This window comes from Mobula birostris, chromosome 5 (genome assembly GCF_030028105.1).
Source record: "Mobula birostris isolate sMobBir1 chromosome 5, sMobBir1.hap1, whole genome shotgun sequence".
NCBI lineage: Eukaryota > Metazoa > Chordata > Chondrichthyes > Myliobatiformes > Myliobatidae > Mobula > Mobula birostris.
In genome coordinates this window covers 186,605,915-186,630,956 of record NC_092374.1, presented here as the reverse complement: position 1 = coordinate 186,630,956, position 25,042 = coordinate 186,605,915, and the positions used below count along the sequence as shown (strand labels likewise).

Below are 25,042 nucleotides of genomic sequence, written 5' to 3'. Positions count from 1 at the left end.
TCCTGGGCCGTACATAGTGATGCAATTACAAAGGAGGCACAATAGAGGTTATATTTCGTTATGAGTTTGTGGAGTCTTGGTATGTTATCAAAGGCTTGTGCAAATTGCTACAAATGTATGTGGAGAGGATTCGATCTGGTTACATCACCGTCTGGTATAGAGGGGCCACTGTTCAGGACTGAAAAAGCAGCAGAAGGTTGAAAACTCATAATGGGCACTAACCTCCCCGATCGAGGACACCTTCAAAAGGCGATGCCTCAAAAAGACGGTACCAATAATTAAGAAGCTCTCTTAACCCAGGACATGGCCTATTCTCATTGCTACCACCGAGGATGAGATACAGGGGGCTGAAGACACACAGTCATATTTTTTTTTAAAACAGAGAGTAGTGAATCATTATGAGTTTGTGGAGTCTTGGTATGTCATCAAAGACTCACGCAAATTTCTACAAATGTACGTGGAGAGCATTCAAACTGGTTGCATCACTGTCTGGTATGGAGGGGCCACTGCTCAGGATCAGAAAAAGCAGCAGAAAGTTGGAAACTCAGCCAGCTCCATCATGGGCACTAACCTAGTATCAAGGATCCTTCTAAAGGTGATGCTTCAAAAAAATGGTATCCGTCATTAAGGAGCCCCATCACCCAGGACATGCCCTCTTCTCAATGTTACCATCAAGGAGGAGGTACAGGAGCCTGAAGATACACACTCAGCATTTCAGGAACTGTTTCTTCCCCTCTGCCATTAGCTTTCTCAATGGACAATGAATTCATGAACACTCCATTACCTTTATTTTGCTCTCTTTTTGCACTATTTATTTAATTTATTTTTTAATATACACTTTAATTTATTGCTTTTTATTATTATGTATTATAATGTACTCCTGTAAAAGCACAAATTTCATGACCTATGTCAGTGATATTAAACATGATTCTGATTTGATTCAATCATTATTTTCAGTCGCCTTAAACTGTCAGTTGAAGGTGGAGGGGCAGGTAGTGTTGAGGAAGCAGTGAGGCTGCGGGAGGACTTTGACAGATTTGGAGAGGTGTCAGATGGAATACGGTGTCAGGAATTGTATGGTCATGCACTTTGGTAGGAGAATTAAAAACATAGATTATGGTCTAAACGGGGGAAAAAAATCAAAAATCTGAAGTGCAAAGGGATTTGGGAGTCCCCGAGGACTCCTGAAAGTTTAATTTATAGGTTGAATTGGTGGAGGGGATGTTTGCATTCATTTGAAGAGGACTAGAATATAAAAGTAAGGATGTAATGCTGGTGCTGTATAAATTACTGCTGAGGCCTCACTCTGAGTATTGTGATTAGTTTTGGGCCCCACACTTAAGAAAGGATGTGCTGACGTTGGAGAGGGTTCAGAGGAGTTTCACAAGAATGATTGCTGGAATGAAAGAGTTATCATATGAGTAGTGATTGAAGTTTCTGGGCCTGTACTCAGAGGAATTTAGAAGAATGGTGGGGCAGGGGGGGGGATCTCATTGAAACCTATTGAATGTTGGAAGGCCAAGATGGAGTGGATGTGAAGAGGATATTTGCTTTCGTGGGCGAATCAAGGACCAGAGGACACAGCCTCAAAAGAGAGGGATGTCCTTGACGGCTCAGGCTGAGTGACCTGGACAAGAAATGTAACTCAAGAAATAATCATAGACACAAAATTGGCATCTTTGAATGTGAACAGTGTGAAGAGAACAGTGTGATGTGTCAATGCCTTACAGTAACTGGCCAATGTGAGTTTTTTACAGGAAGGTGGGCAAACACACTCTGCATCTACCAGAGTTGTTTGTGATGGTGGCCCCATGGTCTGTCTGTGTGTTTGGGGGCAATGATTGTCATCCTTCTGGCTGGGAATTCTGTTGCAGGGTGACAACTTCTCCATCACCCAAGTCAGAGAGGTGGTTGGGGGAGTGGCTCCTTGTGGCATACATAATGTACTGAAACACTCTTCTCTGGTTAATTAACACGTACACCTCACCCGTGCGGAGTGAGAGACTGGCCATCCTCGAGCCGCTCCCACCACTGCCGGTGACGTCACAGCTGGTCATTCTGGTTGGTGACTTCAACTGCATCATCGATACAGCTGGTAGTGCCGACAGCAGGCTGGACAGCACCTCCAGATCCCTGATGAAAACAGTTAAAATAGACAAGCTGCACAATGCCTTCAGCACCCCTTCAGAAGGATGGTGATGGTTTACCGACTGAGTTGTACTCGGCTACGTGGACTGATGGGCCCTGAACCTGCTGGGAGTGTACAATGCAATACTTCCAGCTGGCAGCATGTCAGACTCCATGAAGAAGGGCATCATTCCCCTCATATACAAGTAATAGAGGCAAAAGGATGACATCAGAAACTGGAGACCCATTTTACTGTTGAATGTAAACTGTAAGATCCTGTCCAAGGCCGTCACCAATAGGGAAAAACAACAAAAACGCAAACAGGAGTCCTGACGAAGGGTCTCGGCCTGAAACGTCGACTGTACCTCTTCCTACAGATGCTGCCTGGCTGCTGCGTTCACCAGCAACTTTGATGTGTGTTGCACCAATTGGGACAAATCTGTTCTGATTCACCTGACGAAACCTGTGCTGTACCTGGCAGGAAGATCTCCCCCACAATCTCCATCAGCACAGGAGCACCACAGGATCTGTGTGCTTCACCCCTGCTCTACTCACTTTACACTGATGACTGTGTGGCTAAGTACAGCTCCAATGCCACTTTCAAGTTCACTGACGTAGACTGAGACAAATGTGATATATCAGCCTCTACTTCCTCAGGGGTTGGCAAAGATTCAGCATGACATCTAAAACTCTGACAAACGTCTATATGTGTGTGGTGGAGAGTATATTGACTGGTTGTGTCACAGCCTGGTATGGAAACACCAATGCCTTTGAATGGAAAACCCTCCAAAAAGTATCAGACATGGTCCAGTCCATCATCAAGGAAATCCCTCCCGACCACTGAGCACATCTACACAGAGCGCTGTTACAGGAAAGCAGCATTCATCATCAGGAACTCCCACCACCCAGGTTGTGGCCTCTTCTCACTGCTGCCATCAGGAAGAATTACAGGAGCCTCAGGATTCACACCACCAGGTTCAGGAACAGTTATTACCCCTCAACCATCATCAGTCTCTTGAACCAAAGAGGATGACTTCACTCAACTTCACTTGCCCCATCATTGAAATGTTCCCACAACCAATGGACTTGCTTTCAAAGACTGTTCAACTCATGTTCTTGATATTTATTGATTATTTATTACTATTATTTTTTTTATATTTACACAGTTTTTGTCTTTTGCACATTGGACGGGGGTGGTCATTCTTTGATTAATTTGTATTTCTTGTAGTTACGGTGAATGACCACAAGACAATAAATCTTACTGTTGTATATGGTTACATATATGTACTTTGCTAATAAATTTACTTTGTATTTTGAACCTTGAATAATTGCCTGGACTGGACTGAGAAGATAAAACTGAAATTGGGACTGTGGGGAGGGTGCTCCCTATCAATATCTGGGAAGAACCTGGTCATCAGGTGTGAGGGGCTCTCAGGCTGCTGTACTTGGTGCAAGTGTTGCCCATGCCCCACTCTTCCAGCTTGAGAATCACCCGAGCTGTTTTCAGGTTCACCTGGGGGTCCGAGATGGAGTGGTGAGGCGCAGATCACAATGCACAAATCCCTGTATAGTGGGAGCAAAAGTGTACCCAATGTGTCCCTCACCCTGATGACCATCTTCATGTGTGGCTGCACCAGGCTGTGAGTGGAACCTAAATACACGGGCACCAGGTACCACCCATGTGCTGAGGTTCTGCCTGTCCCCTGTGTTGCCAAGGTGATGAAACTGAGGGATGTTCCTGAAAAGGGGATGAATGAACTTCAGAGAAATCTGAAGGTGAGGCAATTCAACTTTCTGAGAGATGGAGAATAGAGAAATTTGAAACATAGAAACATAGAAAATAGGTGCAGGAGTAGGCCATTTGGCCCTTCGAGCCTGCACCGCCATTGAATTGTGATCATAGCTGATCATCCAACTCAGAACCCTTCCCTCCATACCCCCTGATCCCTTTCGCCACGAGGGCCTTATCTAACTCCCTCTTAAATATAGCCGATAAACTGGCCTCAAATGTTTCCTGTGGCAGAGAATTCCACAGATTCACCACTCACTGTGTGGAGAAGTTTTTCCTCATCCCGGTCCTAAAAGGCTTCCTCTTTATCCTCAAACTGTGACCCCTCGTTCTGGACTTCCCCAACATCGGGAACAATTTTCCTGCATCTAGCCTGTCCAATCCCTTTAGGATTTTATACGTTTCAATAAGATCCCCCCTCAATCTTCTAAATTCCAATGAGTATAAGCCTAGTCGATCCAGTCTTTCATCATATGAAAGCCCTGCCATCCCAGGAATCAATCTGATGAACCTTCTTTGTACTCCCTCTATAGCAAGAATGTCTTTCCTCAGATAAGGGGACCAAAACTGCACACAATACTCCAGGTGAGGTCTCACCAAGGCCTTGTACAACTGCAGTAGTACCTCCCTGCTCTTGTACTCGAATCCTCTTGCTATGAATGCCAGCGTACCATTCGCCTTTTTCACCGCCTGCTGTACCTGCATGCCCACTTTCAATTACTGGTGTATAATGACACCCAGGTCTCGTTGCACCTCCCATTTTCCTAATCGGCCACCATTCAGATAATAATCTGTTTTCCTGTTCTTGCTACCAAAGTGGATAACCTCACATTTATCCACATTAAATTGCATCTGTCATGACTTCGCCCACTCACCTAACCTATCCAAGTCACCCTGCATCCTCTTAGCATCCTCCTCACAGCTAACACTGCCGCCCAGCTTCGTGTCATCCGCAAACTTGGAGATGCTGCATTTAATTCCCTCATCTAAGTCATTAATATATATTGTAAACAACTGGGGTCCCAGCACTGAGCCTTGTGGTACCCCACTAGTCACTGCCTGTCATTCTGAAAAGGTCCCGTTTATTCCCACTCTTTGCTTCTTGTCTGCCAACCAATTCTCTATCCACATCAATATCTTACCCCCAATACAGTGTGCTTTAAGTTTGCACACTAATCTCCTGAGTGGGACCTTGTCAAAAGCCTTTTGAAAATCCAAATATACCACATCCTCTGGTTCTCCCATATGCACTCTACTAGTTACATCCTCAAAAAATTCTATGAGATTCGTCAGACATGATTTTCCTTTCACAAATCCATGTTGACTTTGTCTGATGATTTCACTGCTTTCCAAATGTGCTGTTATCACATCTTTGATAACTGACTCTAGCATTTTCCCCACCACCGATGTTAGGCTAACCGGTCTAAAATTCCCCGGTTTCTCTCTCCCTCCTTTTTTAAAAAGCGGGGTTACATTTGCCACCCTCCAATCCTCAGGAACTAGTCCAGAATCTAAAGAGTTTTGAAAAATTATCACTAATGCATCCATTATTTCTTGGGCTAGTTCCTTAAGCACTCTGGGATGCAGACCATCTGGCCCTGGGGATTTATCTGCCTTTAATCCCTTCGATTTACCTAACACCACTTCCCTACTAACATGTATTTCGTTCAGTTCCTCCATCTCACTAGACCCTCTGTCCCCTACTATTTCCGGAAGATTATTTATGTCCTCCTTAGTGAAGACAGAACCAAAGTAGTTATTCAATTGGTCTGCCATGTCCTTGTTTCCCCATAATCAATTCACCTGTTTCAGCCTGTAGGGGACCTACATTTGTCTTAACCAATCTTTTTCTTTTCACATATCTATAAAAGCTTTTACAGTCAGTTTTTATGTTCCCTGCCAGTTTTCTCTCATAATCTTTTTTCCCTTTCCTAATTAAGCCCTTTGCTGGACTCTGAATTTCTACCTGTCCTCAGGTGAGCCACTTTTTCTGGCTAATTTGTATGCTTCTCCTTTAGAATTGAAACTATCCCTAATTTCCCTTGTCAGCCATGGGTGTAATACCTTCCCTGATTTATTCTTTTGCCAAACTGGGATGAACAATTGTTGTAGTTCATCCATGCGATCTTTAAATGCTTGCCATTGCATATCCACCGTCAGCCCTTTAAGTATCATTTGCCAGTCTATCTTAGCTAATTCACGTCTCATACCTTCAAAGTTACCCTTCTTTAAGTTCAGAACTTTTGTTTCTGAATTAACTATGTCACTCTCCATCTTAATGAAGAATTCCACCATATTATGGTCACTCTTACCCAAGGAGCCTCTCACAACAGGATTGCTAACTAACCCTTCCTCATTGCTCAATACCCAGTCTAGAATGGCCTGCTCTCTAGTTGGTTCCTCGACATGTTGCTTCCAAAAACCATCCCGCATATATTCCAAGAAATCCTCTTCCTCAGCACCCTTACCAATTTGGTTCACCCAATCTATATGTAGATTGAAGTCACCCATTATAGCTGCTGTTCCTTTATTGCACACATTTCTAATTTCCAGTTTAATGCCATCCCCAACCTCACTACTACTGTTAGGTGGCTTGTACACAACTCCCACCAGCGTTTTCTGCCCCTTAGTGTTATATGCAGCTCGACCCATATCGATTCCACATCCTCCCGGCTAATGTCCTTCCTTTCTATTGCGTTAATCTCCTCTCTAACCAGCAATGCTACCCCACCTCCTTTTCTTTCATGTCTATCCCTCCTGAATATCGAATATCTCTGAACATTGAGCTCCCATCCTTGGTCACCCTGGAGCCGTGTCTATGTGATCCCAACTATATCTTGTTCATTAATAACAATCTGCACTTTTAATTCATCAACCTTGTTACGAATGCTCCTTGCATTTTTACACAAAGCCTTTGGGCTAGCTTTTACAACACTCTTAGCCCTTATACAATTATGTTGAAAAGAGGCCCTTTTTGATTTTCGCCCTGGATTTGCCGGCCTGCCACTTTTACTTTTCACCTTACTACTTTTTGCTTCTACCCTCATTTTACACCCCTCTGTTTCTCTGCACTTGTTCCCATCCCCCTGTTGTGAACTAACCTCCTCTCTCCTAGTCTCTTTAATTTGATTCCCACCCCCTAACCATTCTAGTTTAAAGTCACCTCAGTAGCCCTCGCTAATCTCCCCGCCAGGATATTGGACCCCCTAGGATTCAAGTGTAACCTGTCCTTTTTGTACAGGTTACACCTGCGCCAAAAGAGGTCCCAATGATCCAAAAACTTGAATCTCTGCCCCCTGCTCCAATCCCTCAGCCACGCATTTATCCTCCACCTCATTGCATTCCTACTCTCACTGTCGCGTAGCACAGGCAGTAATCCCGAGATTACTACCTTTGTGGTCCTTTTTCTCATCTCCCTTCCTAACTCCCTATATTCTCCTTTCAGGAACTGTTCCCTTTTCCAACCTATGTCATTGGTACCTATATGTACCATGAACTCTGGATCCTCACCCTCCCACTTCAGAATATCTTGGACGCGATCAGAAATATCCCGGACCCTGACACCAGGGAGGCAAACTACCATCCGGTTCTCTGGACTGCGTCCACAGAATTGCCTATCTGACCCCCTTACTATCGAGTCCCTTATTACAACTGCCCTCCTCTTCCTTTCCCTACCCTTCTGAGCTACAGGGCCGGACTCTGTGCCGGAGGCACGGCCACTGTCGCTTTCCCCAGGTAATTGCCCCCCCCCAACAGTACTCAAACAGGAGTACTTATTGTCAAGGGGCACAGCCACTGGTGTACTCTCCAGTACCTGACCCTTCCCCTTCCCCCTCCTAACCATGACCCACTCGTCTGCCTCCCGTGGCCCCGGTGTGACCACCTGCCTGTAACTCCTCTCTATAACCTCCTCACTCTCCATGACCAGACAAAGGCCATTGAGCTGCAGCTCCAGTTCCCTAACGCGGTCCCTTAGGAGCTGCATCTTGGTGCACTGGCACAGATGTGGATGTCCTGGAGGCTTGGAGACACCAGGACCTCCCACATCTGGCACCGAGAACAACAAACTGCCCTCACACTCATATTGCCCCTCTGCTCAAACAACAACAAAAAATGAATGCCAAACCCTCTTCGCCTCGCCTGTTTCCGCCTAAGCCCGTTGAGCCGAAGCCCTTAAGCCTTCACTCTGCTCCCGACTCACTCCGCAGCCCGCAAACTCCACTGCCCGCTATATAAGGCTCTGTTCCTTTTAAATCCTCCACGCTTCACTGCCCGACGTCACACGCTTGCACAGTCCCGCCTCTCTAAAAGCCGATGGAAAAAAAAATGAAAAATTCAAAAATGGCTTCCTCCGCACTCCCACTCTGACTCTCAGACCTCCTTCTCCGAAGCCAGTGAATTGCAAGTTTTGGAGCCAGTGTAGATCAGAAGCACTGGGTTCCAGCTTCAACAGGTATAGTGTGAGAGTCTTGGATCAGCCAAAGTTGATGAGGGATCTGAGGTGGGAGGCTGGACCAGAAAGAATTTTCACAACAGTCTAGTCCTAAAGACAAGTTCCTGTAACCCCAGTAAAGAGTGGCACAATATCTATTCAGTAGTATGTTCTCATTTGCCGTAGTTTCACAAAGTTCTCTATTTTGGTGTTTCACAGCCACCACATTTTGAAAAGTACAATTATTTTTATTAACAGATAAAGATAAAGAAGAGGTTGGTCTCCTTGGCTCATCAGTTTTACTGGATCCTGAACTCAAAGTTGATCCCAGCAAGAGTGAAATAGTTTGGACCTTCATCAGCAGGAGCATTTTGCATCATGTCCCAGGTCACAGCTTAGTGGAACTGAGTGACCAGTTCAAGTTTCGTCTGCACTTTAATACTTCTAATGGTGCTCTGACTGTGGATGGAGCAGAAGATGATGACCAAGGAGATTACACCTTCATTGTGGATGGACAAGAGCTGAGAATAATACAACTGCGCCTCTTTGGTAGGTAGCTTTATGTTTCATAGAATGTACAACATCGTTCAGGCCATTTGGTCCACAATGTTATGCTAACCTTTTAACCTATTCCAAGAAAAATCTAACCCTTCCCTCCCTCATAGACATCCATTTTATTTCCATCTGTGTGTTTGTTCAGGATGTGATTGGGTACAGAATTCGCCATAGTTGTATTTTCCAGTAGAGGCTAAGTTGGGTGACTCACCTGATAGAATAAACAGTGAGGTGTCAGATATTGAATGCAGCCGTCATTCAACCCCATCACTGTGATGTACCTGTCATCCCAAGGAGGAGCCCGTTCGGGATTTGATACAACATTCATTGCTGCACTGGTGGGATGAGAGAAGAAGAACTGTTTGTCAAACCTGAGGCTTGGGTTTTCTGATGGAGAGTACAGAAGGAAATGGTTGTGAAGTGAGAGTGGGGATGGATAGAAAAGGTGGAGAAATGGAAAAAGTAGCAAGAGAGGGGATGGGAGGGGAGGGAGGTACAAAATGCTTTAGATTAGTGTGGGATTAGGCATGACATGATGAAAGTAACTTCAATAACAATGATAATAAATAAAAGATAAAATTTATTTATCGAGCACTTTTCACACAGATGATGTAGTTCAAAGTTGCTGGCAATGGGCTAAAAGTACAAATTTGAAAAATAAAATAAAAATAAATATAAATAAAAAAACAAAACGATGTTTGTTGAAAGCAAGTTTAAACAAATAGATTTTAAGCTTTCATTTAAAGGTGTCAACTGAGTCTGCATCCCCTATAGGTTTAAGTATTGAATTCCACAGTTTAGGAGTGTAGTTCAAAAAAGGATGACCTGCCTATTTTCTTCTGAGGGAGATTCTTTTTTAAATTTAAGAGACCGGTGGCAGACAACCTGAGAACCTAAGCAGGATTATGAAAGGAAAGTGATTCTGTGATGTACTGTGGTCACAAACCGTTAAGTGTTTTAAAAACAGGGAAGACAAGACTAATATTCATTTTAAAAGATACAGAAAGCTCCTGGAGCTTCCAAATTCCACCCCACCAAATGTTTATTGGCGTGTTTATGTGGGATGAAGCCATTCTCTGCACTGTGAAGTCAGCGGTGTATTGTAATAAACTTTCCCATTGTGTTTATGTGATAAAGCCATTGTCTGCACTGTGATGTCGGCAATGTATTGTCGTAAACTTTTCCGTTCTGTTTGGTAAATCCAGGTACTGAGATAAGGACTAGAATTTTGGGAAACTGACCAGGGAGGAAGTTGGAGGATATAAAAAGAATTAAGATTGGTGTCTCTGTTTATGTTTTTGAAATCCGTACAATGCTCGCAATGATCATATTAATCTTATTGTTTAAACTCTGATTCTGACATAAACATTCAGCTCCAGGTGAAGGTGATCAATGAGAAATATTTTGATCCTGGCTGACAAAAAGGCAACAAACCTGAAGATGTTCTCTGAAGTAACAAGAGCAGAATCTTATTGAAAAGCCTGAGATGTCAGGGTATCGATGTTCCCTGTGTAGATGGGTCACTGGTGGGTCAAAATGCACTAATGAAGTGTGAGCCAGCTGGTAATTCCACAGCCTATTAAATGTACACCTTCCCCTTCCTCCTGAGGTGCCGTGTCTGACGGTTTCCACGGCAGTGCCTGTTTCATTGGTTACAATGTCAGTCACAAATGTCAGTAAAGTATTTCCATGTGTGGGGCTGCTCTATCCCACTGGGAAAACAGCAAGAGTTCTTGGAGCTGGTGGTAATTCTGGGATGAAAGGTGGTGATGAATCAACATATAGGAGGGAGACTGAATATCTGTCTGAATAGTGCCACAGCAATAACCTCTTCCTCAATGTCAGCAAGACCAAGGACCTGATTACTGACTTCAGGAGGAAACCAGAGGCCCATGAGCCATTCCCATCAGAGGATCAGAGTCGGAGAGGGTCAGCAACTTTAAATTCCTTGGTGTTATCATTCCAGACGACGGGTGCTGGGTGCAGCAGTTAAGTGTAAAATGCAGAAGGTGCAGCAGTGCCTCTACTTCCTTCGGAATTTGCGGAGATTCCTGTGACACCTGAAAATCTGACAGACCTCTGTAGATGTGTGGTGGAGAGTATATTGACTGGCTGCATCATAGCCTATGGAACCACCAATGCCCTTCAACAGAAAATCCTACAAGAAGTACTGGATATAGCCCAGTGCATCATGGGTAAAACCCACCCCACCATTGAGCACATCTACATGGAGAGTTGTTGCAGGAAAACAGCCTCCATCATCAGGGACCCCCACCACACATTCAGAAACAAGTTTTGACCCTCAACCGTCAGACACTTGAATCAAAGATGAAGTTATGAGGGCAGACTAGCCAATAATATAAAGCAGAATACCAAAAGCTTTTTCAGTTATATAAAGAGTAAAAGGGAGGTGAGAGTTGATGTTGGTCCACTGGAAAGTGATGCCGGTGAAGTAGTAAAGGGAGACAAAGAAATGGCAGATGAACTTAATTGGTACTTTGTATCTGTCTTCACTGTGGAAGACACTAGCAGTGTGCCAGAGGTCCGTGAGTGTCACTGCTATTACGAAGGAAAAAGTGTGCGGCAAAGTGAAAGGTCTTAAGGTGGATAAATCACCTGGACCAGCCGGACTACATCCCAGAGGCCTGAGAGAGGTTGCTGAAGAGATAACAGATGCATTGGTCATGATCTTTCAAGAATCACTTGATCCTGGCATGGTCCCAGAGGAGCAGAAGATTGCAAATGTCACTCCACTCTCTAAGACCATAAGATATAGGAGCAGAAGTAGGCCATTTGGCCCCTCGAGTCTGCTCTGCCATTCAATCATGTGCTGATACAATTCATCGAGTCATCCCCACTGCCCCTGTCTTCTCCCCATACCCTTTGATGCCCTGACTAATAACGAACCTATCTATCTCTGCCTTAAATACACCCAGTGCCTTGGCCTCCACAGTTGCTCATGGCACAAAATTCCAGATTTACTAGCCTCTGACTAAAGTAATTTGTCCGCTCTCTGTTCTAAATGGATGTCCTTCAAACCTGAAGACCTGCCCTTTGCCCTAGACTCCCCTACCATGGGAAATAACTTTGCCATATCTAATCTGTTCAGGCCTTTTAACATTCAGAATGTTTCTATAAGATAATCCCTCAGTCTCCTGAACTCCAGGGAATACAGCTCAAGAGCTGCCAGATGTTTCTCATACGGTAACCCTTTCATTCCTGGAATCATTTTCGTGAATCTTCTCTGAACCCTCTCCAATGTCAGTATATCCTTTTTAAAACAAGGAGCCCAAAACTGCACACAATACTCCCAAGTGCGAGGGGATCCTGAAGTACCCCTATTAACTGTGTTTTTGTTGAGAGAGAGAGAGAGAGAGAGTTATTTAACACCAACTTGTTTGTAAAAGAGAGAGAGAGAGAGAGAGAGAGACAAAGACTAACTGGTTGGACTGTCACTTTAAGGCACAAGAAAGAACGGGTTAACTTTTAAATTTCTGCTGGAGTTGGAGACAGCACCGAGCAGCTCGTAAGTTGCTATGGTGACCAAAGGCGGTGCAATTTAATGGACACTCAATGTTATGATTTTTGGCAGGTTGTTGATACTTCAAGGATTTTTGCCTGCTTGCATTTCTTCACAAAGGAAGGAGGGATTATTTGAATGACAGGTGGTACCCAGTACAGTGAGATAAAATAGGAGGTGAGATGATACAGACCTCAGACACATGTTCTGGACACTGAATGAGCACTGTTGTGCCCACAGAAAAAGTGGATTTTGGAGGATCGATCAGGCGGATTGATCCATCGCTTTTGCAGTGAAAGGAGGAAAGGGGTTGACTGGTGGGGAGTTGTCCATGTGTCCACACTCACCTGGGAGATAGCTCCACCAGAGAAAACCGTTCCCCTTTGTTAAAGTCACAGTCTGTGACTTTTAAAGGATTTTGAAGGGCAGCGAGAAGATCGACGGCATCAGCTCACCTGAAGACTCAGATCTCTCCCTCTCTCTCTCTCTCTCTCTCTCTCCATCACTACTCAACTCAATACCATGAATTGAACTGAACTGAACTGAACTTTACTCATTGTCATAAGACTGTATCTTTTTACCCCTAGAATTGAAGAAGCTTGGTTTTTCATACATATATTTCCACACTTACTGATATACTTACTTACATAATTATTGCTAACCTGTTTGATTTATCTACATTTATATTACTGTATTGCGTAGTTACTAATAAATATTATTAGTTTATAGCAATACTGGACTCCAAAACGTTTTCCAGCTCTGCTGGTTCTTTATTCCCGTCACGGGGTTTGTGACATAAATTGGGGGCTCATCCGGGATATGAACAAATTGTTCGGGAGGCTGGTTTGAATTGATTGGGACAAATCCCTTTTGATTTGTTTGTGTGGAAAAACAGCAAAAATGGATGTTAGGGACTTTCTGAAATCACCAGACCTGGTGACTTTGAAGTTAACTAAAAAGGATGATATGCAGGACATTGCTAAAGAATTGAGAACTGAGGTAAAGAAGGGTATGACTAAGGTAGAAATTCAAAGAAAAATAGTTGAATATTATATTTCGACGAAGCAGTTTACTGAGGATGTGTTGAAAATGTTCGTGGAAGGTAAACCTATTGAGGCTGAGCTTCAGCTTCTGTCGGAAAAATTTAAGATGGAGAAATTGCAAGTAAAACAGTTCAAGAGAGAGGCTAGAGAGGCAGCAAAACAGAGAGAAGAGGCAGAAAGACAGACAGCTTGAGAGAGAGAAATGGCAACGTGAAGATCATGTGGCAGAAAGGCAGAGACAGTTGAAAAGGGAAAAATTGTAGCAAAGAGGTTTAGTGTCAGACCCTGATGATCTTTGCAGCTCGGAAGGGCTAGTTTTGTGTGATGAATTTAAAAGGTGTGTTCCTGATGATGTAAGAGCAGACCCAGATGCAGAGGATGCCGCTACCCTGCGGGGGTCTGATAAGAAAGCAGGTGAAGAAGTTTTAACCCACAAGGTTGAGTTTAATCCAGAAAGAATTTGCCAGAGAATAGCTGTGAGGTTCGGGGTGCCTTTTAATTTGAAACTGGGACAAGTGATGATAGCCCAGAAGAGGCAGTTGTTCGGATTGAATGTGTTCAGGTTGTGGAAGTACCTGTGAGTTCACAGGATTCTGAACCTTATGTTAAGGCTCAGTTAAAGTCGGAGGTGTCTGACTCAGTTGAAAAGGAATGCAGTTTTTGTGTGTCAGATGATCTTGGGTCAGTGAATAAGGGGTTAACCTTGGTACCAGTGGAATGTGGGGAATCTCAGTTACTTGTATTAGACCGTGTTTTAAATGCTGGTGAGGTCAGTGTTGCTGAAAATAATGGGAAAAGTGCTGTTCCTGGACTTTTTGATAAAGTGCTGGAAAAAGTGGAATTGGTTGTGTGACCTTTGACCCTGTTTGCAGGACAAAGGCCTGTTGAGGAAAGATGTACTGCTCTGTTGAATTTTGTTTGGACATTTGAGCATCTGCAAGGTCATAATGTTATTCAGTGTAATGTTGTGGAGAAGAAGGAGGAAGTTTGTTATGGTTTTGGAGTGGAAGTTGCTATGGAAGCAAGTCATAGTGAAGGTTGGAGAAAGTTGATAAAGAGATTGTTTGGCCTCTTTCATAATGTATACATGATTCTCATCAGCCTGGTGATGGTGCAGAGTTTGGTAAACAATGGAGGCACGTTGACACCTCTCCAAGATAAAAGTGTTTCAGTAATTCAGGTGATGAGTAAGCAGCCTGTTGAGGCCTATGATAGCAAAACCAGAGGTTTAAATTATAATGATGTGTCACAGACTTTTCTACCTTCAAGATTTCGGCCGGACTTAGAGGGTAGTACAGCTGATAAGAGTAAGGTGTATGAGAAAGGTTTGTCTTTATTGAGGAAGGAATTTATAGAGGAACAGAAGCGAGGATCTGAAATGGTGGCTTTGAAGGAGATATCTCTCACAGGAGTGGAGGTTCAGAGAGAATCAGTGGAATATTACCTTAAAGATGGGTTGTTGATGAGGAAATGGAGACCAGCCCCAGTGCCTGCAAGTCACGTGGTGGTTCTGAAAGTTTACAGAGCTGAAATTTTAAACATGGCTCACAGAATGCCTTTAGGTGGACCTCATGTAGTGAGGGAGACAGGGAATAGGATTATGAAGGAACTTTACTGGCCTAGTTTAAGGAAGGATGTTGTGAATTGTAACAGGTTTTGCCATACCTGTCAAGTTGAGGGGAAATCTAATCTGGTTATTCAGGTAACACTACTTAAACCGATATCTGCTTTTAGTGAATCTTTTCCTAGGGTCATAGAGGATTGTGTAGGCTCATTGCAAAAGACTGCAGCTGGTTATCAGTATGTGTTAACAATTGTGTGTGCTGTGTCTAGGTCCCCTGAAGCAGTGTCTTTTGAAAACACCGAGGCAAAGACTGTGGTAACAGCATTCAGTAAGTTTTTCACACTGGTAGGTCTGCCCAGAGAAATTCAATTTGACCAGGGCAGTAACTTTACTTCGAGAACATCCCAACGGATAGTTAGAGAATTGGAAGCTAAGCACATGGTGTCATCTACATATCACACAGAGTCCAAGGGAGCCTCGGAATGGCTCAACTCAACTGTTAAGACCATGATTAAAGCACATTGTGTGAGAAGAGGAAAAATTGGGATGAGGATGTTCCCCTCCTCTTATTTCCTGTTGGAGATTCGATTCAGAAGGCATTGGAGGGTAGTTTGTTGGGACCTGTGTTCAATTACAGGCCAAAAGGACCTTTGACTCTACTCAGGGAACTATGGTCTGATTTAGAAATATGTGTCAGTGTGTTTAGTTATGTTTTCAAACCCTGGAAGAGATTTAGTAAGCTTTGTGTCCTTGCAAAGGAAAGTTTACAAGATGGTCAAGTCAAAATAAGACACTTGTTAGCTAGAATTGCAGCTGGGAGAATTGTTATGGAACAAAATGGAGTCATGGAATCTGTTAATGGAGTGGAAAAGCATGTTTACCCACTGAATCTAATCTCACCGAAATGTCAGAATTCCATTGTTTTGAAAAATATTACTGATAAGGTCCATCAGTTGGATCCTACACAGCGAAAACAAGTGGAAGGACTAATTGGCATTTTGAAATGGTGCACAGGTGCAGTGCATCACGTCATTATGAATCCAGCCCAGCCTGTGAAACAGCATCTCCACAGAGTGAACTTTGAGGAAAGTAAAAAGGTTGAACAAGGAATTAGAAACAAGAGAGAACAAAGAAAGAGAATGGATTACTGTATTGAAAGAGTGGGGAAGGCTAAATACCTTATTAAGATTGACTTGTTAAAAGGATACTGGTGTGTTCCTTTAACAGACAGGGCTAAAGAGATATCAGCATTTGTGACACTGTCTCGACTGTATGAATACAATGTTTTACACTTCGAGATGAAAAATGCTCCAGGGACATTTCAAAGAATGGTCAATCCTGTGATTGGAGGGTTAAAAAGCACAGTTCATAACAAAGATTTAGTGGTCTGGACAGACACGTGGGAAGAGCATATTGCAGTGGTAGAAAAACTGTTTGACACTCTTTTTAAGGCCAATCTTACTGTGAACCTAGCTAAAAGTGAGTTTGGCCATGCCACAGTTGTATCTCTGGGTTATGCGGTGGGCCAGGGGCACCTGGCTTCTGTACAGGCCAAGGTTCAAACTGTTGCTGAAGTTCCTGTTCCGACCGGCAAGGAAGCTTTGAGAAGTTTTTTAGGAATGGTTAGGTATTATCATAAGTGTTGTAGGAACTTTGCTGACATGGCTCTCCCCCTAATAAAACTCCTAGGGAAGAATGAATGATTTGTATGGAGTGATTTTTGCCAGGAGGCATTTGAACGTCTGAAAACCATCCCGTGTTAACATCCTGTGCTCAAAGCACCTGATTTTTCAAAACCATTCTCGATAGCAACAGACACTTGTGCTGAAGCTGCTGGGCAGTACTGTTACAGGAGGGTGTGGATGATATTGGACACTCAGTAGCTTATTTCTCAAAGAAATTTAATGTGCACCAGAATAATTATTCAACTGTTGAAAAGGAGTTATTGGCACTTATTCTGGCCTTACAACATTTTGAGGTTTATACTTGTCCTGCTCAAAGACCCCTTGTGATTTACACGGATCATAATTCATTGGTGTTTTTAACTAAAATGAAGGATAAGAATAGAAGGTTGTTAAATTGGAGTCTGATACTGCAAGGTACTGTGAAAGGTACATGTGAAAGGTACTGACAATATTATAGCTGATGGCATATCCAGATGTTAAGTTGGAAACTGTACACATTTTTGCTCTGTCATCTGATGATTTTTTACTTGTACTGTTTCAAACTCTGTAATTTACATTTAGTCAATTTTTTTTTGTGTGACGGGATTCTGAAGTATCCCTATGAACTATGCTTTTGAAAGAGAGTTTTCTGCTGATCAGCCAATGCTTCACCCATGCTAATAACTTCCCTGTAATTCCATGGGCTCTTATCTTGCTTAGCAGCCTCATGTGCAGCACCTTGTCAAAGGTCTTCTGAAAATCCAAGTACACCACATCCACTTCATCTCCTTTGTCTACCCTGCTTGTAATTTCCTCAAAAGATTGTAGTAGGTTAGTCAGGCAGGATTTTCCTTTCTGAAAATCATGCCGGCTTTTGCCTATCTTGTCATGTGCCTCCAGATACTCTGTAATCTCATCCCTAACAATCGATTCCAACAACTTCCCAACCACTGATGTCAGACTAACAGGTCTGTAGTTTCCATTCTGCTGCCTGCCACCCTCCTTGAATAACAAAGTAACATTTGCAATTTTCTAGTCATCCAGAACAATGCCAGAGTCGATCAATTCCATCAGGTGCTGGAGTTCTATCCACCCTCAGACCATTAAGCTTCCTGTGTACCTTCTCAATTGTAATTTTCACTGCACATACTTCACTTCCCAGACACTCTTGAATGTGCAGTACACTGTGAAGACCGGTGCAAAATACGCATTCAGTTCCTCTGCCATCTCAGCATCTCTCACTACAATACCTTCAGGGCGTCATTTTCAATTGGTCCTATATCTCCCCTCAACTCCCTTTACCCTTCTATGTACTTAAAAAAGCTTTTAGTATCTTCTTTGATATTAGTTGCCAGCTTCCTTTCATAATTCATCTTTTCCTTCCTAATGACCTTCTTAGTTTCCTTCTCCAAGTTTTTTAAGAGCTTCCCAATCTTCTATCTTCCCACTGGCTTTGGCTTCCTTGTATGCCCTCTCTCTTGCTTTTTAATAGACAATAGGTGCAGGAGTAGGCCATTCAGCCCTTCGAGCCAGCAGCACCATTCACTATGATCATGGCTGAATCTAAATTGTCTACCCCTTATTCTTAAACTGTGGCCTCTGGTTCTGGACTCGCTCAACATCGGGAACATGTTTCCTGCCTCTAGCGTGTCCAATCCCTTAATAATCTTATATGTTTCAATCAGATCCCCTCTCATCCTTCTAAATTCCGGTGTATACAACACCAGTCGCTCCAATCTTTCAACATGACAGTCCCGCCATCCCGGGAATTAACCTTGTGAACCTACGCTGCACTCCCTCAATAGCTAGAATGTCCTTCCTCAAATTTGGAGACCAAAACTGTACACAGTACTCCAGGTGTGGTCTCACCAGGGACCTGTACAACTGCAGAAGGACCTATTTGCTCCTATACTCAACTCCCCTTGATATGAAGGCCAACGTGCCATTAGCTTTCTTCACTGCCTGCTGTACCTGCATGCTTACTTTCAGTGACTGATGTACAAGGACATCTGGATCTCGTTGTACTTCCCCTTTTCCTAACTTGACACCATTCAGATAGTAATCTGCCTTCCTGTTCTTGCCACCAAAGTGGATAACCTCACATTTATCCACATTAAGCTGCATCTGCCATGCATCTGCCCACTCACCCAACCTGTCCAAGCCACCCTGCATTCTCATAACATCCTCCTCATATTTCACACTGCCACCCAGCTTTGTGTTATCTGCAAATTTGCTAATGTTCCTTTTAATCTCTTCATCTAAATAATTAATGTATATTGTAAATATACATTAACGTGTGGGCACATGGCCAAGTGGTTAAGGCATTGGACTAGCAACCTGAAGGTCATGAGTTTGAGCCCCAGCCGAGGCAACGTGTTGTATCTTTGAAGAAGGTACTTAATCACACATTGCTCTGCGATGACACTGGTACTAAACTGTATGGGTCCTAATGCCCTTCCCTTGGACAACATCGGTGTTGTGGAGAGGGGAGACTTGCAACATGGGCAACTGCTGGTCTTCCATACAACCTTGCCCAGGCCTGCGCCCTGGAGAGTGAAGACTTTCCAGGTGCAGATCCATCGTCTCACAAGACTAACCGATGCCTTTAATTGTAAATAGCTGCGGTCTCAGCACTGAGCCTTGCGGTACCCCACTAGTCACTGCCTGCCATTCTGAAAAGGACCCATTAATCCCTACTCTTTGTTTCTTGTCTGCAACCAATTTTCTATCCATGTCAGTACCCTACCCCCAATACCATTTGCTCTAATTTTGCACACTAACCTCCTATGTGGGACCTTATCAAAGGCTTTCTGAAAGTCCAGGTACACTACATCCACTGGCTCTCCCTTGTCCATTTTCATAGTTACATTCTCAAAAAATTCCAGAAGATTAGTCAAACATGATTTCCCTTTCATAAATCCATGCTGACTGGGACCTATCCTGCCACTGCTATCCAAATATGCCGCCATTTCATCTTTTATAATTGATTCCAACATCTTCCCCACTACTGATGTCAGAGTAACTGGTCTATAATTGCCTGTTTTCTCTCTCCCTCCTTTCTTAAAAATTGGGATAACATTAGCTACCCTCCAATCTGCAGCAACTGATCCTGAATCTATAGAACATTGGAAAATGATTACCAATGCGTCCACGATTTCTAGAGCCACCTCCTTAAGTACCCTGGGTTGCAGACCATCAGGCCCTGGGGATTTATCAGCCTTCAGTCCCATCATTTTACCCAACACCATTTTCTGCCTGATGCAGATTTCCTTCAGTTCCTCTGTTACCCTAGGTCCTCTGGCCACAATTACATCTGGGAGATTGTTTGTGTCTTCCCTAGTGAAGACAGATCCAAAGTTCCTGTTCAGCTCGTCTGCCATTTCCTTGTTCCCCATAATAATTTCACCCGTTTTTGTCTTCAAAGGCCCAACTTTGGTCTTAACTAATTTTTTCCTCTTCACATACCTAAAGAAGCTTTTATTATCCTCCTTTATATTCGTGGCTAGCTTACCTTCGTACCTCATCTTTTCGCCCCTTATTGCCTTTTTAGTTATCTTCTGTTGCTCCTTAAAAGTCTCCCAATCCTCTGGCTGTCCGCTCATCCTTGCTATTTTATACTTCCTCTCTTATATTTTTATACTGTCCTTGACTCCCCTTGTCATCCACAATCGCACCTTAGGAACTTGAACAAAATTGTCAGGGTTTAAAAACAGACCACCATCTACAACGGCCATTGTTGTAGCGGCTATCGTCGGAGTGGACTGAGTCAGAGTGGGATGGCTTTGGCTCAACAGGCTTCAGCGAGAACAGGCAGAGGTCAGGGTAGGTTCCGGTAAGGTTTTTGTCCAGATTGTTTAGAGTAGAGAGAATGCCAGGCAGGATGTTGGAATGCTCCTCTTGCAGGATGTGGGAAGTCAGGGAGCCCTCCAGTGTCCCTGACAATGAAACCTGCAAGAAGTGCATCCAGCTGCAGCTCCTGACAAACCGCGTTAGGGAACTGGAGCAGGAGCTGGATGACCTCCGGATCACTCGGGAGAATGAGGAGATTATAGACAGTCACTACAGGGAGGTAGTTACGACAAAGGAGCAGAGCACAGGAAGTTGGGTCACTTTCAGGCGAGAGAAGAGGAAAGGGCAGGCAGAGCAGGGTTCCCCTGTGGCCATTCCCCTCAACAACAAGTATACCGCATTGGATACTGTTAGGGGGGGATGACTGACCTGGGATAAGCTGCAGCAGCCAGATCTCTGGCACTGAGTCTGGTTCTGCAGTGCAGAAGGGAGGGTGGAAAAAGAGGAGAGCGGTACTGATAGGGGACTCGATAGTTAGAGGTGCAGATAGGAGGTTCTGTGGTTGTGACAGAGAATCCAGGATGGTTTGTTGCCTCCCGGGTGCCAGGGTCAAGGATGTCTCTGATCGCTTGCATGACATTCTGAAGTGGGAGGGTGATCAGCCAGATGTCGTGGTGCACATCAGTACCAATGACAAAGCAAGGATGAGTGAGGAGGTCCTGGAGAGTGAGTATAGAGAGCTTGGCAGGAAGTTGAAAAGCAGGGCCTCAAGGGTGGTAATGTCAGGATTGCTTCCTGTGCTACGTGCCAGTGAGGGTAAGAATAGGATGCTCTGGAGGATGAACAAGTGGCTGAGGAACTGGTGAAGGGGCAGGGTTTCAGATTTCAGGATCATTGGGACCTCTTCTGGGGCAGGTGGGACCTGTACAAGAGAGACGGGTTACACTTGAACTACAGGGGGACCAATATCCTTTCAGGGAGGTTTGTTAGTGCTGTTGGGGAGGCTTTAAACTAGATTTGCAGGGGGATGGGAACCAGAGTGCCAGAGCTGACACTGTGGCTGGGGTGAGAATAAATGATGTTAAAAGTCCAAGCAAAGCCGCAAATAGAAAGGTTGTGAGAGGTGGTAAAAATCTTCTGAAGTGTATATATTTCAATGCTAGGAGTATTGCGGGGAAGGCGGACGAGTTGAGGGCGTGGATCGACACGTGGAATTATGACGTCATAGCAATTAGTGAAACTTGGCTACAGGAGGGGCAGGACTGGCAGCTTAAAATTCCAGGGTTCTGATGTTTCAGATGTGATCGAGGCAGAGGAATGAAAGATGGGGTTGGGGGGTAGCATTGCTTGTCAGGGAAAATGTTACAGCAGTGCTCAGGCAGGACAGATTAGAGGGCTTGTCTACTGAGTCCTTATGGGTGGAGCTGAGAAACAGGAAAGGTATGGCCACTTTAGTGGTGTTGTATTATAGACCACCCAATAGTCAGCAAGAATTGGAAGAGCAAATCTGCAGAGAGATAGCAGGCAACTACAGGAAACATAAAGTTGTGGTGGTAGGGGATTTTAATTTTCCATACATTGATTCGGACTCCCATACTGTTAGGGGTCTAGATGGTTTAGAGTTTGTAAAATGTATTCAGGAAAGTTCTCTAAATCAATACATAGAGGGACCAACTAGAGGTGATGCAATATTGGATCTCCTGTTAGGAAACGAGTTTGGACAGTGACAGAAGTCTGTGTAGGGAAGCACTTTGGTTCCAGTGATCATAACACCATTAGTTTCAACTTGATCATGGACAAGGATAGATCTGGTCCTAGGGTTGAGGTTCTGAACTGGAAGAAGGCCAAATTTGAAGAAATGAGAAAGGTTCTAAAAAGCGTGGATTGGGACAGGTTGTTCCCTGACAAGGATGTGATCGGTAAGTGGGAAGCCTTCAAAGGAGTAATTTTGAGAGTGCAGAGCTTGTTTGTTCCTCTCAGAATTAAAGGCAAAATGAATAGGAATAAGGAACCTTGGTTCTGAAGGGATATTGCAACTCTGATAAAGAAGAAGAGAGAGTTGTATGATGTGTATAGGAAGCAGGGAGTAAATAAAGTGCTTGAGGAGTATAAAAAGTACTAGAAAATACTTAAGAAGGAAATCAGGAGGGCTAAAAGAAGACATGAGGTTGCCTTGGCAGTCAAAGCGAAAGATAATCCAAAGAGCTTTTACAGGTATATTAAGAGTAAAAGGATTGTAAGGGATAAAATTGGTCCTCTTGAAGATCAGAGTGGCTGGCTATGTGCGGAACCAAAAGAAATGGGGGAGATCTTAAATGGGTTTTTTGTGTCTGTATTTACTAAGGAAACTGGCATGTAGTCTATGGAATTAAGGGGAACAAGTAGTGAGATCATGGAAACTGTACAGATTGAAAAGGAGGAGGTGCTTGCTATCTTGAGGAAAATTAAAGTGGATAAGTCCCCAGGACATGACAGGGTGTTCTCTCAGACCTTGAAAGAGACTAGTGTTAAAATTGCAGGGGCCCTGGCAGATATATTTAAAATGTCGGTGTCTATGGGTGAGGTGCCGGAGGACTGCAGAGTGGCTCATGTTGTTCCGTTGTTTAAAAAAGGATCAAAAAGTAATCCGGGAAATTATAGGCTGGTAAGTTTGACGTCGGTGGTGGGTAAGTTATTGGAGGGAGTACTAAGAGACAGAATCTATAAGCATTTGGATGGACAGGGACTTATTCAGGAGAGTCAACATGGCTTTGTGCGTGGTAGGTCATGTTTGACCAATCTATTGGAGTTTTTCAAGGAGGTTACCAGGAAAGTGAATGAAGGGAAGGCAGTGGATATTGTCTACATGGACTTCAGTAAGGCCTTTGACAAGGTCCCGCATGGGAGGTTAGGTCGGAAAATTCAGTCGCTAGGTACACATGGAGAAGTGGTAAATTGGATTAGACATTGGCTCAATAGAAGAAGTCAAAGAGTGGTAGTAGAGAATTGCTTCTCAGAGTGGAGGCCTGTGACTAGTGGTGTACCACGGGGATCAGTGCTGGGTCCATTGTTATTTGTCATCTATATCATTGATCTGGATGAAAATGTGGTAAATTAGATCAGCAAATTTGCTGATGATACAAAGATTGGAGGTGTGGTAGACAGTGAGGAAGGTTTTCAGAGTCTGCAGAGGGACTTGGACCAGCTGGAAAAATGGCAGATGGAGTTTAATACAGACAAGTGTGAGGTATTACACTTTGGAAGGACAAACCAACGTAGAACATACAGGGTAAATGCTAAAGCACTGAGGAGTGCAGTAGAACAGGGGGATCTGGGAATACAGATACAAAATTCCCTAAAAGTTGGGTCACGGGTAGATAGGGTGGTAAAGAGAGCTTTTGGTACATTGGCCTTTATCATTCAAAGTATTGAGTATAAGAGCTGGAACGTTATGATGAGGTTGTATAAGGCATTGGTGAGGCCGAATCTGGAGTATTGTGTTCAGTTTTGGTCACCAAATTACAGGAAGGATATTAATAAGGTTGAAAGAGTGAAGAGAAAGTTTACAAGGATGGTGCCGGGACTTGAGAAACTCAGTTACAGAGAAAGGTTGAATAGGTTAGGACTTTATCAAATCTCCCCTCATTTTTCTGTGCTCCAGGGAATAGAGGTATATAAAATTATGATAGGTATAGATAGAGTGAATACAAGCAGGCTTTTTCCACTGAGGCAAGGGGAGAAAAAAACCAGAGGACATGGGTTAAGGGTGAGGGGGGAAAAGTTTAAAGGGAACATTAGGGGGGGCTTCTTCACACAGAGAGTGGTGGGAGTTTGGAATGAGCTACCAGACGAGGTGGTAAATGCGGGTTCTTTTTTAACATTTAAGAATAAATTGGGCAGATACATGAGTGGGAGGTGTATGGAGGGATATGGTCCGTGTGCAGGTCAGTGGGACTAGGCAGAAAATAGTTCGGCACAGCCAAGAAGGGCCAAAAGGCCTTTTTCTGTGCTGTAGTTTTTCTGTGGTTTCTATGGAAGATTTCCCTTCACAGCTCCTTCAATTGTCACACCTCGGCTGACCTCGAACGTTAACTTGGGCTCTGACTTCACTTGTCAGCTACAGTAGTGTCCTTCATCCATTCTGATTTGGAATATATCTGCCTTGCACTTCCCTTATTTTTCACAGAAACTCCAGCCATTGCTGCTCTGCTGTCCTCTGCTGTCCCTTTGTAGTCAATTTTGGCCAGTTCCCCTTAAGAAGGGAGGAAGAAGGCAAAAGAAAAGGATACTGTAGTCCAGTTTGACTAACCTCAGTGGTTGGGAACGCGTTGGAGTCTGTTATTAAGGATGAGGTTTCAAGGTATTTGGAGACTAATGGTAAAATAAGTCAAAGTCAGCATGGTTTCTGTGAAGGGAAATCTTCCCTGATAATTTTGTTCAAGCTCCTCGAGGAAGCAACAAGCAATGTGGATAAAGGAGAGGCAGTGGATTTGCTTGGATTTTCAGAAGGCATTTGATAAGCAACCACAAATGAGGCTGTTTAACACGATAAAATCCTATGGTGTTACAGGAGAGATTCA

At 43.8% G+C, this 25,042-nt stretch overlaps 1 protein-coding gene across 4 annotated transcripts in view; it reads left to right on the top strand.

Moving 5' to 3' along the window:
- Window positions 1–25,042, top strand: part of LOC140198135 (uncharacterized) — a 198,424-nt gene that overhangs the window by 65,567 nt on the left and 107,815 nt on the right. For all 4 annotated transcript variants that reach the window (XM_072259089.1, XM_072259088.1, XM_072259091.1 and 1 more), the window contains exon 3: window positions 8,607–8,897. In XM_072259089.1, the coding sequence (XP_072115190.1) occupies window positions 8,607–8,897 (291 nt within the window). The remainder of the gene's footprint in view (window positions 1–8,606; window positions 8,898–25,042) is intronic.